The sequence below is a fragment of the Chinchilla lanigera genome, unplaced genomic scaffold (genome assembly GCF_000276665.1).
Source record: "Chinchilla lanigera isolate Chin_1 unplaced genomic scaffold, ChiLan1.0 scaffold00009, whole genome shotgun sequence".
NCBI lineage: Eukaryota > Metazoa > Chordata > Mammalia > Rodentia > Chinchillidae > Chinchilla > Chinchilla lanigera.
The window spans coordinates 35,083,234-35,095,863 of record NW_004955410.1 but is presented as its reverse complement, the minus strand read 5'-3'; the positions used below and the strand labels follow the sequence as shown (position 1 = coordinate 35,095,863).

Here is a 12,630-nt window from a genome sequence, read left to right as displayed (position 1 = left end):
CCTGCCTCTCAGGAGGCCTCAAGTGGAGAATGGTAAGGAAAGTTTAAACACACAGAAGAGCCTGAAGGAAGGGAGAAAGATGGCAGGAACAGAGAAGAGGTAGCTGTAGAAGAAAACATGGGGGAAGAAAGGAACAGTGAGGGAATCTGAATGAGTATCAACTCATTCATTCTGAGTATTGGCCATTCACAGGAATATTAACTCAAACCGGGAACCAATGTTCCAATTCACTGGGTTTGAATCACAGTAAGTTCCTGCTGCCCTTTCAATTATTCAACTGCTCTAATTCTTTTTATTAATTTTTCAAGAATACAATACATTGCTATAAACCATAATTGCTGTGTTGGTACAATAGGTCTTGAACTTATTCCTCCAAATAACTAAACTTTGTAGTTCCAATTCTTAAATCTTGCAAGTCAGCTCTGTGGCTCATGGAAACATAACTTTTTAGCAAAGGCAATTGATGCTATAGGTTGGATGATATCAAGCAAAGAGCCACACCTTTCCAGCTGCTAAGCCAGGGAAGTTGAGGACACTTGGCTGCTATTCAGTTCTAAGCTCATGTTGTTTAAAACTGTCATGGGAAGGAATCTTGTCTGTTGTCCAGGAGGCCCCAAGTATTGGTGGATTAATTAATTAATGAGGATTAGTCAATGATTCTTTAAGCCTTTCCAAACAGGCAAGTTTTCTGTTGTAAGTCACTGACTTTTCAAAGAGAAGACTTTGTAGTGTTTCAACGCAGCTGTCTTCTGTAAGTTCATCAGGCACTGTTGAGTATAACTTCTAACCAGCTTTCAAGATGCTTTATTCTTCTTGGCTTACTCAGTTGAGTTAAACTTCTGTGGTTCAAGGTGTGTTTTATTTTATGGAGAGACTGACTGAAACCTATCACTCCATGAGCCTCAAATAATTGCCACGCTCTTCCCAAGCTGTTGACCTGGACAGGGTGGTGACGCCATCAATATGTTGGTCTGCAAACGTGTAGAATGCATCTCATCCTTTGATTTCCCCTAAAATGCTCTCTTTCCCCTCTGCACTCACTGTGTGTACCCAAATGATAAATTAGTAGTCATAATTCTGCAAGAGATATGACCTGACAAACCACCCCAACCTATGAATTTAACCAGCTTTAAATTCCTGACTCTTTAATACCGCATTTCTTTGGCAGCGACAACACTGACAGCCTGAGATATGCCAAGCTCTTGGCTCTAAATTGCAAAACAAAACAGTATAGGAGGAATCTGTGAGCTAGAGGATTTGCAAACACTATAGCAAGTCACTGTGTAAACATCTGTTTTTGTGTACCTATTATTTCTCTCAGGCAGCTACCTGGATGCCATCCTGACAGTGCCAAACCAGTGACTCCTTCATTCACGCATAAATGGAACTCAGCATATTTTGTACCACTAAGAAAAAAACCACAAAAGAAAACCTAATAACAAACTGAAACAACAACAAAACCATTTCATTAAACAGTACTTTCAGAGTAGCTCAGTAAGTATGGAAGGAGGGAAGATCTGTCATGTCACTCAGAATCACCATCAAGCCATAGGTGTGTTGCCATGTGTTCGTGAAGATGCCGTTCAGATGGAGCCAACTCAGGGACTTGAACTCAAGAAGCCAGCTATATTTACATGGGTTGGCTGAAACTGTCTCATCACAAGTTTGTCCTGACTTTCTCTAAGTCCCATGACACTTCCTGGGACTGACCAAATATGATACACACTTTGACTCTGCACCATAAGCCTAAAAATCAGGTTCTTCTATGGGTCCCTGAAGAAATACAGGTACAGTAGGAGAGGTGACTTGGGTAGGTCCCACAGCTGGGAGGCAGCAGAGCTGGGTCTGAACACAGATGCACTTTATTCCACAGCCTGTATTCTTAATCATTTTGCTAAAATCTCTCTCTGTAACAAAATAAAAAGTGAAATAAAAATTCTACACAACAAAAGATATTTAGATGACACCACAGAGCACTTGGCACTCTCTCCTGTTTCTTAGAAGGGCTCTCCTTCCCATTTAGCTTCCACCTCACTCAAACCCAAGGCTGACCATCAGTCCTTGTCAAAAAGGGAGAGTTATAATTAGGATGTTTCAAAGCAACTGGAAAGAAGTGAAGCTCAACTGTTGATTTTTTAAAACATTTTCATAGCATCTCAGGGTCAGAAGGTTCTACCAAGGTCATCTAATCTACTTCTTGCCCCAGGCAGGATGATTTAAGTCATCACAAAGAAAGAAAGTCGCATGCATGCAATTCGTAAGCACCTTACTGAACTCCATCTACCTGAGGCACACTCTAAGCACTACCTGCGTGTCTCAGGCTCACTGCATGTACTTGAGCACTCTCTGGAGGAAAGACATGGCACAAATGCAAATTAGTGACTCTGTAAATCAGTTCACTTCCCTTATGCATCTACCCCAGCCAAAGGAATGATTGAGGCCCCAAGCCACAATGCCAGTCAGTCTTTGTCAGAAAATATATTTATTATTGACAGTGAGTAAAGTTGTCAGTATTCATGTTAGAGGCTGCATAAAGCCAAGATTTTTTTTTATATTCATAAAAATGCCTTATTTCATTTGTAATCATAAACATCCTTCCAGTAAAAGAGGAACATTTTCTCTCCTTTTTCTCTTGCTTGCATGACCACCATAATAGGTTAAAATGAAATAGCTCTTAGTCAAAGAAGAAAAGGAAGAAAGGAATGGAGCAAGGCACAGCCGAGGCAATTCCACACAGCACCTGTTCCTGGAGCTCTGTGTTTTGCTCCTTCCTCTCTCCACTCCAGTTAGCTCAGCCTCCCCACCGGCGCCCAGTTTTGTTAGTGATAAAGTCACCAAAAGGTGGAGCCTGGTGTGCAGACACGCGTTGTGGTCAGTAGAAGTGGGACAGAAAGTACAAAACGGTGGAGAGCACTGCCCTTCTCTTTTATTTTTTTGTAAATTGGATTTACTGGTACAGAACAGTGTCCTTTGATGACTGATTCCTGATCTAGACCTTGCTTCTCAAACTGTTGTTGATCAAAACATGATATGATTCTGCTGAGTTCATTTTCTGGAGCTTCTCTTTAGCAGTCGTCTCTTTAAGTGCATTATTTTCTTACTCGGAAAAAAAGTGTTCCGCTTCTGGAATTAAAGTTGGAGGAGTTTTTCATGTTCTAAAGTTGACTTTATCCTCCCTTCTCCAGCATGCTCTGCAAAAGAAATAAAAAGCATCAGTTGTACCACCAGAAGGAGGGACACAGGCAGGGGGAGATGGCAGCTAACTACTTGGTATCATTTAGATTGCTTTTCAGATGTCTACTTCAGAAACATAAAATGAGGTACATGCTTGCTGGCCTCGAAATATTACTACTGCACCATGAATACTAGGTGCAGTATCAGGTCTAATCCCCAAAGGAGCCTTTCATCGGCCCCCCAGCGGAATGCCCTAAGGCATCACAGCCAGGATGGTGTGGTGGGGGGAATGAAGGGGTGCGGAGCATGGCTGCCATCTCACTACAGGGGTATGTGCCAGTGAGGCCACAGTGACAACAGGAAACTATCCCCAAGGAAGGGAGGGAAGGGAGGGGTTACAGCCAAGGGCTCTTGGGGGAGTCTGTCAGATGAAGAAATGAGTGTCTCCCCCAGAGACCTCAGCTACTCTAAGGACGCTCACAGTGCTGGGCAGAGACGCAGGTAGGAACCCATTTCTGAATTGCAGAGACCATCTCTATTTTCTCATGGATGGACGGTGGCAAATAGCAAGAATTCGTAACTATTGGATTACATCTGGGTAGCCACTACGCCAGGGGGTATGCTTCACTCTTAGAGATCTTCAAAAAGAAAAAAGTGATCTTTATCCCTTCAGTTCTGAAATTCCCTAGGAGAGGGGAGGCCAAGCCCAAGAATACTTCTAGTTCACGGGTTCGGGCCTTCTCTGGCCCTTACCTTCCAGCCACCCCAGCACCCAGCTCCATGCTGCACTCCTCTGGTCTTGTTGCATTCCGTTAATGGGAAATTAACACACAAACCATAGGAAAATAAAGAATAGTGCAGAGTAGTGATTTACTAATTTTATTTATTTGCTAAATATACACTAAAACTTACTTTAAGTAATAAATGCACATGGTAAATTCAAAAGGAACAAAAGCATGTCTGAAAAAAAAAAGTTTTTCTTTACCCCCTTTTCCAGTTTCTTGTGGATACACCCAGAATAAGGCAACAGTTCAAAAGAGGGTAATTCTGCCTAATACAGAGGACACAGTCTGTAGCTGCAGCAATCAGGGAAGGCAGCTCAGATGAACTTTCACCACTAGGAGACATGGAGGGGTGAAGATGGGAAGCAAAGGCAAAGATTCAAGGCAGGAATGAACTCAATTCCCAAAGCGCAAGCGGGAAGATAAGCCTCACTGAAAGAAAGGGTGTGTACTCAGGATTTACAGAGAGAAAGAGTGTACAAGAGGCCTAGAATGGACTCCAGGCAGAGATGCTTCCTGCTGGCCACTGAAAAAAAGTGAGAATGTGCTTTTAAATAGGAAAACGACATCTAGCAAGGTTAAATAGGAATGATTTCTTGGGTGCAATGGCTCTAACAGAGCAGTCTGAAGGCAAGAAGACCAGGGAGGGGCAGATTGGAAACCACAGGGAATATACTGAGCCACCAGACATGGGATAAAAAATAGAAAGTGAGGCCCTCGGTACAGCTAGAGCCTGGTGACAGGGAGAGTGTGAGGGCGAGGCACAAAGACAAGGTGGACAGTGGGAGAAGCCAGGAATGAGGGAAAGAGGAAGACAACTAAAATACTGAGTTTGTGATTTAGATGACTTGCGGTGAGATAGTCCACATGGAAATGCCTGATTAACTGTGGGCTGTGGAAGAGAGGCCAAAGGTCTCTATAGATATAAGGTCAAAAATAAAAAAAAGATTGGAAAGGGGGCAGAAGACAGAGTGGAAAGACGAATAGAGGGTATGTTGGGGAAAGTAAAGAAGCAAAAAGTAGACAAATTATCCTACAGATTACTCTGAAGTATTCATAATTATAGCTTTCTAGGTATTCTATGTCCAGAGTCAACAACAAATAGATTTAAAAGCAGACAAACTAGCTAAAGGGAGCACACAGAAAAGCAGAAAGAAGATGATTTACACAGTAGGAAATAAGTTACAAACACTGGATGTGTCCAGAGGAAACAGCAAAGGCACAGTAGAAGAGTAAGGCTCTGTCCAGCAGGGGTGCTCTGTAACACACCAGAATGCGAGGCATCCCTCAAGCCTATTATCACAAGAGCTCTGTGTTGGGAGGGAAAAGAAAACACTGAGCAGCTACCATGCAAGACACAGACACCTCCTGGCAATGTCACAATGTCGTAGCGTCTCATCTGTGCTCACCCCCTTGTGACTTGATCTAGGTGGAAGTTTCCGCAGATACACGGATGGGTGCTCTGTAAGTTCCTGATGTACAGACAACCTCACCCTGATATCCTTTTTAAAATTCAAAATGGAAGCAGAACAAAACACCTATACTGAGCCCTTCTAAGGGTATTTAGTTACTGAAGATAGTGGCCTATTTATGAGTGATGCTGTTTGATCAGTGTGCATTTAGGGCCACAGATTCACTATGCTCTTGAATACACTCAGGGAATTTTAAGTTGGTGCCTGCCTGGTTAAGACTGCACAGCTGTACCTCTTGCTATATTCTAAGGTCCTAAGGTTATAAGGATAGCCATGTCCCTATCTGCCTCTTTTCAAATGTTGCAAAATAACTTGCAGGTACTACCACAGAATTAAAGCAGTATTTCAAGGGTTTTTGGAGAGCTTAGGGATTCTTTAACCATTCTTTTCTCTCTAGATAGACAGAGGCACTTTTTCAGACAAATCATGTAATACTAACACGTTAGGTTCTCTGGCAACCGTACAAGCTGGCCCTGGCCAGGCTACTGGAACATAGGTAAAGTATAAAACATAAAACCCTTCTAACCACATTCACCACATATCCTGCTACATGCATCAAAATCCAAATTCTCAAAGACAGTGCAGAGATTCATTGGATTTGTATGCGACTCCTGGGAAACAGGAGAAACCACAAGAATGTCCCACAGCTGGTCTGCAAACCTGCTATTGAATTGCACTGAGTTGCTCTGGGTGGCAGAGGTGGCACAGAACTGCCTCGCTGCTGTCAGAGACATTAACAACGACAATGTCAAGTTGAATTTTTAAAAAGATTAATAAATTGATAAAACATTCTGTGTTATTACTACATCATAGCTATGCAGTGAAACCTGCTCAGACACAGTAGGGTCTTGGGTTCCACCTTATACGTTCTCCCCTTGTCTCTGGATTGGTTCTGTAGGTAGATGCTGTTGGGCTGAATGTCAACACTGCATAAATTTAACACTGCATAAATTAACATAGGAAATTCCCCGGAGAATGAGGGAGAAGCTTTGCAAGTTATAAAAACCGCTTCCTTCATTTAAGGAACTGCTAACACTTAACGTGGAGGAAAAGGCTCCTTGTTGTTGCTCATCATTCACATATTTAGGCCGCAGGAACTTTGTAAACAACTAGGTAAATTATAAAAAGGAGAGAACACATTCAGGGATTAACTATGCTCTTTTCCCAAATCTCTTTCTGATTCCTGCTACTGTGGAACAACTGGCAACTCGCACTGTCAACCACAGACAGTGCCCCGAGAGACTTGAGGTGGTGTGTCATTTCCACTTATTAAAATGATTTTAACTGCTTTCCTCAAATATTTTTGTTACACAGTAATCTTGCCAACTGATTTCTGAATTGCAGTTTTCTTGCAGGGACTGACTGTCTTCACAAGGTGCAGCTACTGGATGTCTCAGTACGTTTAAGTGAAATTATGGCAACCTGGGATTGATATGCAACCTTAATGAAAAATAGATTTTTGTTTTGTTTTGTCTTGTTTTGTTTTTAAAGACATCACTTGGTGCTTCTCTCTGGATGAGCTTACTCAGCATCACCCTGAGACTTCGAACCTAATCAGGCTAGTACAGGTGCAGGAACATCTACACGTACACAACAGGAAAACTAACACGCGAGTGTGTCCTCAGTTGGACACAGTCCTGGTATCTGAGTTTTCACTAAACAGAGACAGGAAAAGCGGGGGTTGGTAGAGAATAGAGTTGTGATGAGAAAAAAAAGACAGAATGAGGCAATTGTAAGAGGGAAAAGTAATCTATAAATTCAATTTACGAGAAGCACAACGCCAGGCTTGCCTGTGCACTGAGCACCACTCCTCACTACCTGAAAATCTGATTAGCTAGCTTATTTTGTCTTCAGTGTCTGTTTCTTCTCCCAAGCCAGGTCTGTTTTTTGTTCTTCCTGCTTTGGAGGAAACACAAGTTAACTTTTCTCTGCTTGGATCTTGTTTTATATCTTCTGTGACAACTGCTCTGTGTAATATTCAAATTAAGTTACAAGTACTTAACAGTTTATACAACTTGACACAGTAGTAGACAGAACACCAATATTGCAGTTCTAACTCTTGAAGGATGAGCACTAGAAAAGAAATACCTATTAAGAAAAATGAAAATCTATTACCATGGTAATATTTCTTCTATTAGACTCAGATTAAAAAAGAGCAAATGTCATAAAGCAAACTATTACTCTCAGAAAATGGTTTAGAAAAGGATTTTTATGATGGAAGAGGCTGGGGCAACACATTTAAAGTTTGAAATTTAGTTTGCTTTGATATGTCTCCAAATTCAAAGGGCCGTCCCCCAGGAGGGTGGGAAATCTATTATGAAACACTCATGTGTCGTCCTCTGTAGTGCAGCCCAGCTGGGAGATTAATAAATATCATTAGGTGATGATAAAGAAGGCTTCGAACACAATGAAAACAGGCTCCAGTGGGTCTTCCCAGAGTTGACCTGGATTTATCTTTGTGCTTTTTGAAGGCGGGTGGCATACACATCAGAACCCACCCCCTCAAGCAGAGCAGGGTGCCTGGAAACAGGAGAGCTGAAGGAGGGCCTGGTCACCACTGTGAGCTAGCCACGGAACTCTAGTTCCTGCCTAAGAGCAGCAGGCATGGCTCCTCCCCCAGGTCTGCCTAGTTTCAGTAGGAGTAAGAGGGGAAAAGAAGACCTTTTTTCAAGGGCCCTCCTCTCTTCTCATGCCATCTTCTAGTGTGTTCTCAAGCGTAAGAATGCAATCTTAGGGTTGGTATAATCAGACTTCTCGGATGGGTAGACAGTGATGACTTCTCTCCAAACGAGGAAGAATACAGACACAGCTGGACTTCTGAAAGGCTGACGATCTCAGTGCAATCTCAGCCAATGGACTCTATAGCTATGCTCCTCAGAGTCTTCTAGAAAGTGTGGTGACAGTTTAGGTGCCCAAATGCCACCTCCAACTTTCGAATCAGAATCTCCAACGCTATGTGATTCTGGTGATCTGATTTTACAGAGAAAGACCCTGGGTTTGGAATCCAAATTAGGCTCTTCTACACCTAGGAGTCACACTTTCTGAGCCCTAAGGGTAGCCCAAAGGAAATCATCAGGTTGGTTACATGATCTGTAAGTTGCTTCTACTTCCCACAGACTGGTCTACTAATCATTTACATGTTATGCAGAGTTCAGATGAGACAACCATAAAATAGAACTCTGATTCTAAGCTACTACTCTGTTTTCAAGTCTTCTTTACACTCAAAATAATAAAGGAGATATGTGAGCCCTGGTCAAACACAAATCCAATTTGCAGGGACAATAAAGTACACTGTCCCTAAGAAGGATGATTGAAATTTGCCAGGGCAAATTCCTCCAAACGTAAAAATATTGTGGTCTTCCATTCTGGAAAACCATGTACTAAAGATACCATTTATGTTTTAGCAATGGGAAGACTGGGTAGGTGCACCAACCTTGGACTGGATTGATGTCACATTGAGATCTAGCCACATTTACCCAGGTCTTCACGCCATGCTCTTGAATGTAGCCAGGTTACTATTTTCTAACATTCCTAAAGAGGTCAACAGGAAACACAGGTCCCCAAAGGGGGGGGCGGTTAACTCACAAGATCTCCTTAGTTTTGTTCTTCTTTAAAGTAGGCTGACTACTTGGTTTCTGACCCAATGCTTGCTTACTGACTCTGCTATGGTTTATGAACTCTTCACTCTTGTACTATCAAACTTGCACTATCAACATAAACCTCTGCTATGGTTTATAAACTCATCACTCTTGTACTATCAAACATCAGGCCCCACATTGCCTTTGGGGATCTCCTGGGGCTAGCCCTTGCTTCTGATTCTAGTATTTCCTTGGTTCTTCTGATCCTGGCTCTCTGCTGCATCTTCTAAATCCCCTACCTCCTATGGTTCATACTTCATAGTGTAAGAGGCATCTCAATACAGCACAAGCCAGGGCTGGCCAAGATATTCTACATTTTTTAATGGAGTTTATTAGCCAGCAGTCTACACTCTGCCAGATAGCACTATGATAAATATTCTACACTTTACCAATGTTGGAGAAACTGAGAGGCTATTTCTATCATCTCCCTGTCTGTTCTGTGGCCTTGAGTTCTCTGGGGCTGTCTCATGTATGAACTTGAGAAAAGGATATGTTGCTGTGGGAGGCCAGGCAGCAGACAGACCAAGCACAGGTGCAGCTTATCTTCCCGAGTAATGGCAAAATGTAGGAGGCAAAGTCACAAAAAAATCTGGAAGTCTCAAAAGTAGGGATGCTGGCTGTATTACAGCAACCACATCACTTGAGTGTGCCCATGAACACATGTGCTTATGCCCTACTTCTTCCTCTCATCTGAAAGTAGAGTCTGTTTTCTCTCTTCTCTATTTTCTTCCTGCCTGGAAGGCACTCATGGCTCCCCTACTTCAAAACCCTCAGTTCATCAAAGAAGAAACTGAAGCTCTAGTTACCATGATTAGATTAGGGTGCCAGCAACGCTTTTCCCAATAATCCTATTTTCTAGTGAGCAGAAACACTACAGATCTGGAAGCTAACCTTCTGTATGCCCTGCACTTGAGCACATTTCGGTTCACAAATCTTACAGGCTTTCCTTGCTCCTTTCTTTCCATGGGCCCATGTGAGGCAGGTGTAATGAGATGGAACAGGAACCAGGCTTTAAGGGTAGAAGAAATAACTCAATCTTGAGGAGCTAAGAGAATTATGAGGTTAAGCAGATATGAGAAAAAAGGAGATTCTGTGTCAATTGCTGCTCTTCATTTTTAAATGTTGTGTCTCATACAGCTGTCCAGTAGCTTTTAAGTCTTAGAAATGATAATTAAAGCAATTTTATATCCCTTTACCCTAATGAAGAACTCATAACTTAATAAACTGGAAATAACAGTCAAAATGTCTCATGTCAACCCATGAGAAATTATTTAAGATTAGCTAAAGACTGATATGAATAAGTAGATGAATAAGAAGAAAGGAAAAGTAAAGCTAAGGAACATCCGGAAATTTTCCTACCAGTAAAATCTATTAGTCTCTGCAACAGTGCCCAAGGGAACCTGTGAAAGCCCAATCTTGTGAGTCATTTAAAAGTGGAGTGGATTTGGCTCCTGGAATTATTCCATGGGGGAAACCTTGTATATGTCGGAAATGGACAACAGGACCTAATGGGTTGTTGTCATGTTGACATGTCTGGCCTGTTCTCTGGATCTAACAGAAGTGTAAGGGAGGTGGCCCATCAGGAATGGCTGCAATAGTACGGATCACATATATTGCTGACATCTCTCCCAACAAAGGGGTAGACTGGGGTCATGAGATTAGACATACTTTAAGGAGCGAAAGGTCAACATGGTATCACAGGAAAAGTAGTGAACTTAATTCTTTCCACAACTCTGGTTGCAAAATGGATTGGATGAGAAATGAATCAAATTTCCCCATAAGATCAACACTAAACCTAACCACTGAATTTGATTCCATTCTCGTTCAAAAACCAAACATCACTTTAATTTAAAAAAAAAAATTTTGTTTTTATGGCAAAGTACATTTGGTCTAGTTGTTAAATTTACCATCATGACTTCCCTAGGTTTCAGTGCTCTCAACTGTAAAATGGCGAAAATAAAACCATTTCTATTTACATCTCAGGCTGTCATAAAAGAGAATGGATGTGAAATGACCTTGAAATGTTAAGTACTGCAGAAATGTAAGTGGTGGTGTTTCTTGGTTTTTGCCCATTTCAATGCCGTCTGTTTTAGAATACATTTTTGTGAACTTTTATTTTGTTACTATTACCATTTAACTTCCTAGCAACTGAATATAAAAGCTGTGAAAACAAAGGTATTTCACACACACTACTGTAACTAATACCAAATGATATGGCAGACTCAGGAAGGAGGAAGGAGGAGGGTCTCTTTTGAAATTATCACTAATACTTTAATGCTTTTGAATGATCTGCCTCGTTTCAGTATGAAATAATACAAATGAGGAAAGAAGAGGAAAAACAAGATTCACTACTTTGTGTAAATGCTATCCTGACAATATTACCCCAATTCACAGACAAGGAAAGGTCAAGCCTCAAGGTCACAGAACTGGTAAAAGACAGGGTTTGGATACAACTTAGACCTGTAAGGTTCTAACTCTATTGTACTATGTGACATATTTGCATTTATCACTTGCTAATTTTGTTTTATTCCATAAACATGTACCATTCATCTTATGGGACAAGGTGTAGATGATTCAACACAACCTAGGCAAGCAGGCTGGAGTAAGTGCTCCAAATACCTTTGTAGTTACCCTTTCAGCCATCTATAAGATACCAGTGTCATAACAGGCACTTTGTCACAGCCACTCTTCCTATCAACTACCCAGTAGTCAATAAGGCCTATTACCAAGTTAGAAAAACCCACCAGTCAATTTGAAAGACCCAAGTGCTTCAGGCAGCATTAATATTGAAGGTTTGGGGCTTGTTGAGAGCATATCAGAAGCTATTTTTGACAGATAAAATGTACTAACATAACATTAGTAACATAGCATCTACGAAAGACCTTTAAAGAAAAGAAACTTTGGCATATACTAAGAGTTATACAAGTGCTGCTACAAGTAAGAAACAGATAAAAGCTGCAAGCCACCAGGCTTTTAAAGGCAGCATGGGCTTTTAATCTTAAGGCTATTTTTTCCACTAGTATTACTGTTGTTTTTCAGCTATCCAGACAGTATCAACTCTCCCATTAGATATTTATTGAGTGTTAGAAATTTACAGTAAGTGATATTATTATAACAATAGCAAACTGGACTACAGCAAGTCATGCTGTGTAACTGAAACACTAGATTTATTTGGGTTAGAAGGTCAACTCTAGGAAATTTGTCAGCAGAAAGAACCATCGTTTCTAACAATTTCTGTTTCTCAGAACCACCTACATCCAACTGTTAAAGCAATTAAATGATAGGCAATTAGGTGACCTGTTAAGAGTTGTTAATTTGCTTTAAGGTCATCATTAGCTTTCTAAAGTACATAAATTAGAGAAAACACATGTCCTGCAAACGTCATATTATTCTGATATGGATGGCCAAAAGAACATACGAAAGCAAGGGAAATTCTTTCAAAAATTCTATTTCTGGTCTCCCTTGACCAAACTTGTAGAAAGACTGACTAGGAATTGAATGATATAAGATTATCTACTGGTTATGGACTTAAAGCTGCTAGACACTTAATTTACACCCTTTTTT

General features: G+C 41.2%; 1 protein-coding gene across 2 annotated transcripts in view; it reads right to left on the bottom strand.

Moving 5' to 3' along the window:
- Positions 1–2,465: 2,465 nt before the first annotated feature.
- Positions 2,466–12,630, bottom strand: part of Chchd3 (coiled-coil-helix-coiled-coil-helix domain containing 3) — a 274,739-nt gene continuing 264,574 nt past the window's right edge. For both annotated transcript variants that reach the window (XM_013510637.1, XM_005377542.2), the window contains one exon: positions 2,466–3,191. In XM_013510637.1, coding sequence (XP_013366091.1) covers positions 3,168–3,191 — 24 coding nt within the window. In that variant the 3' untranslated portion in view covers positions 2,466–3,167. The remainder of the gene's footprint in view (positions 3,192–12,630) is intronic.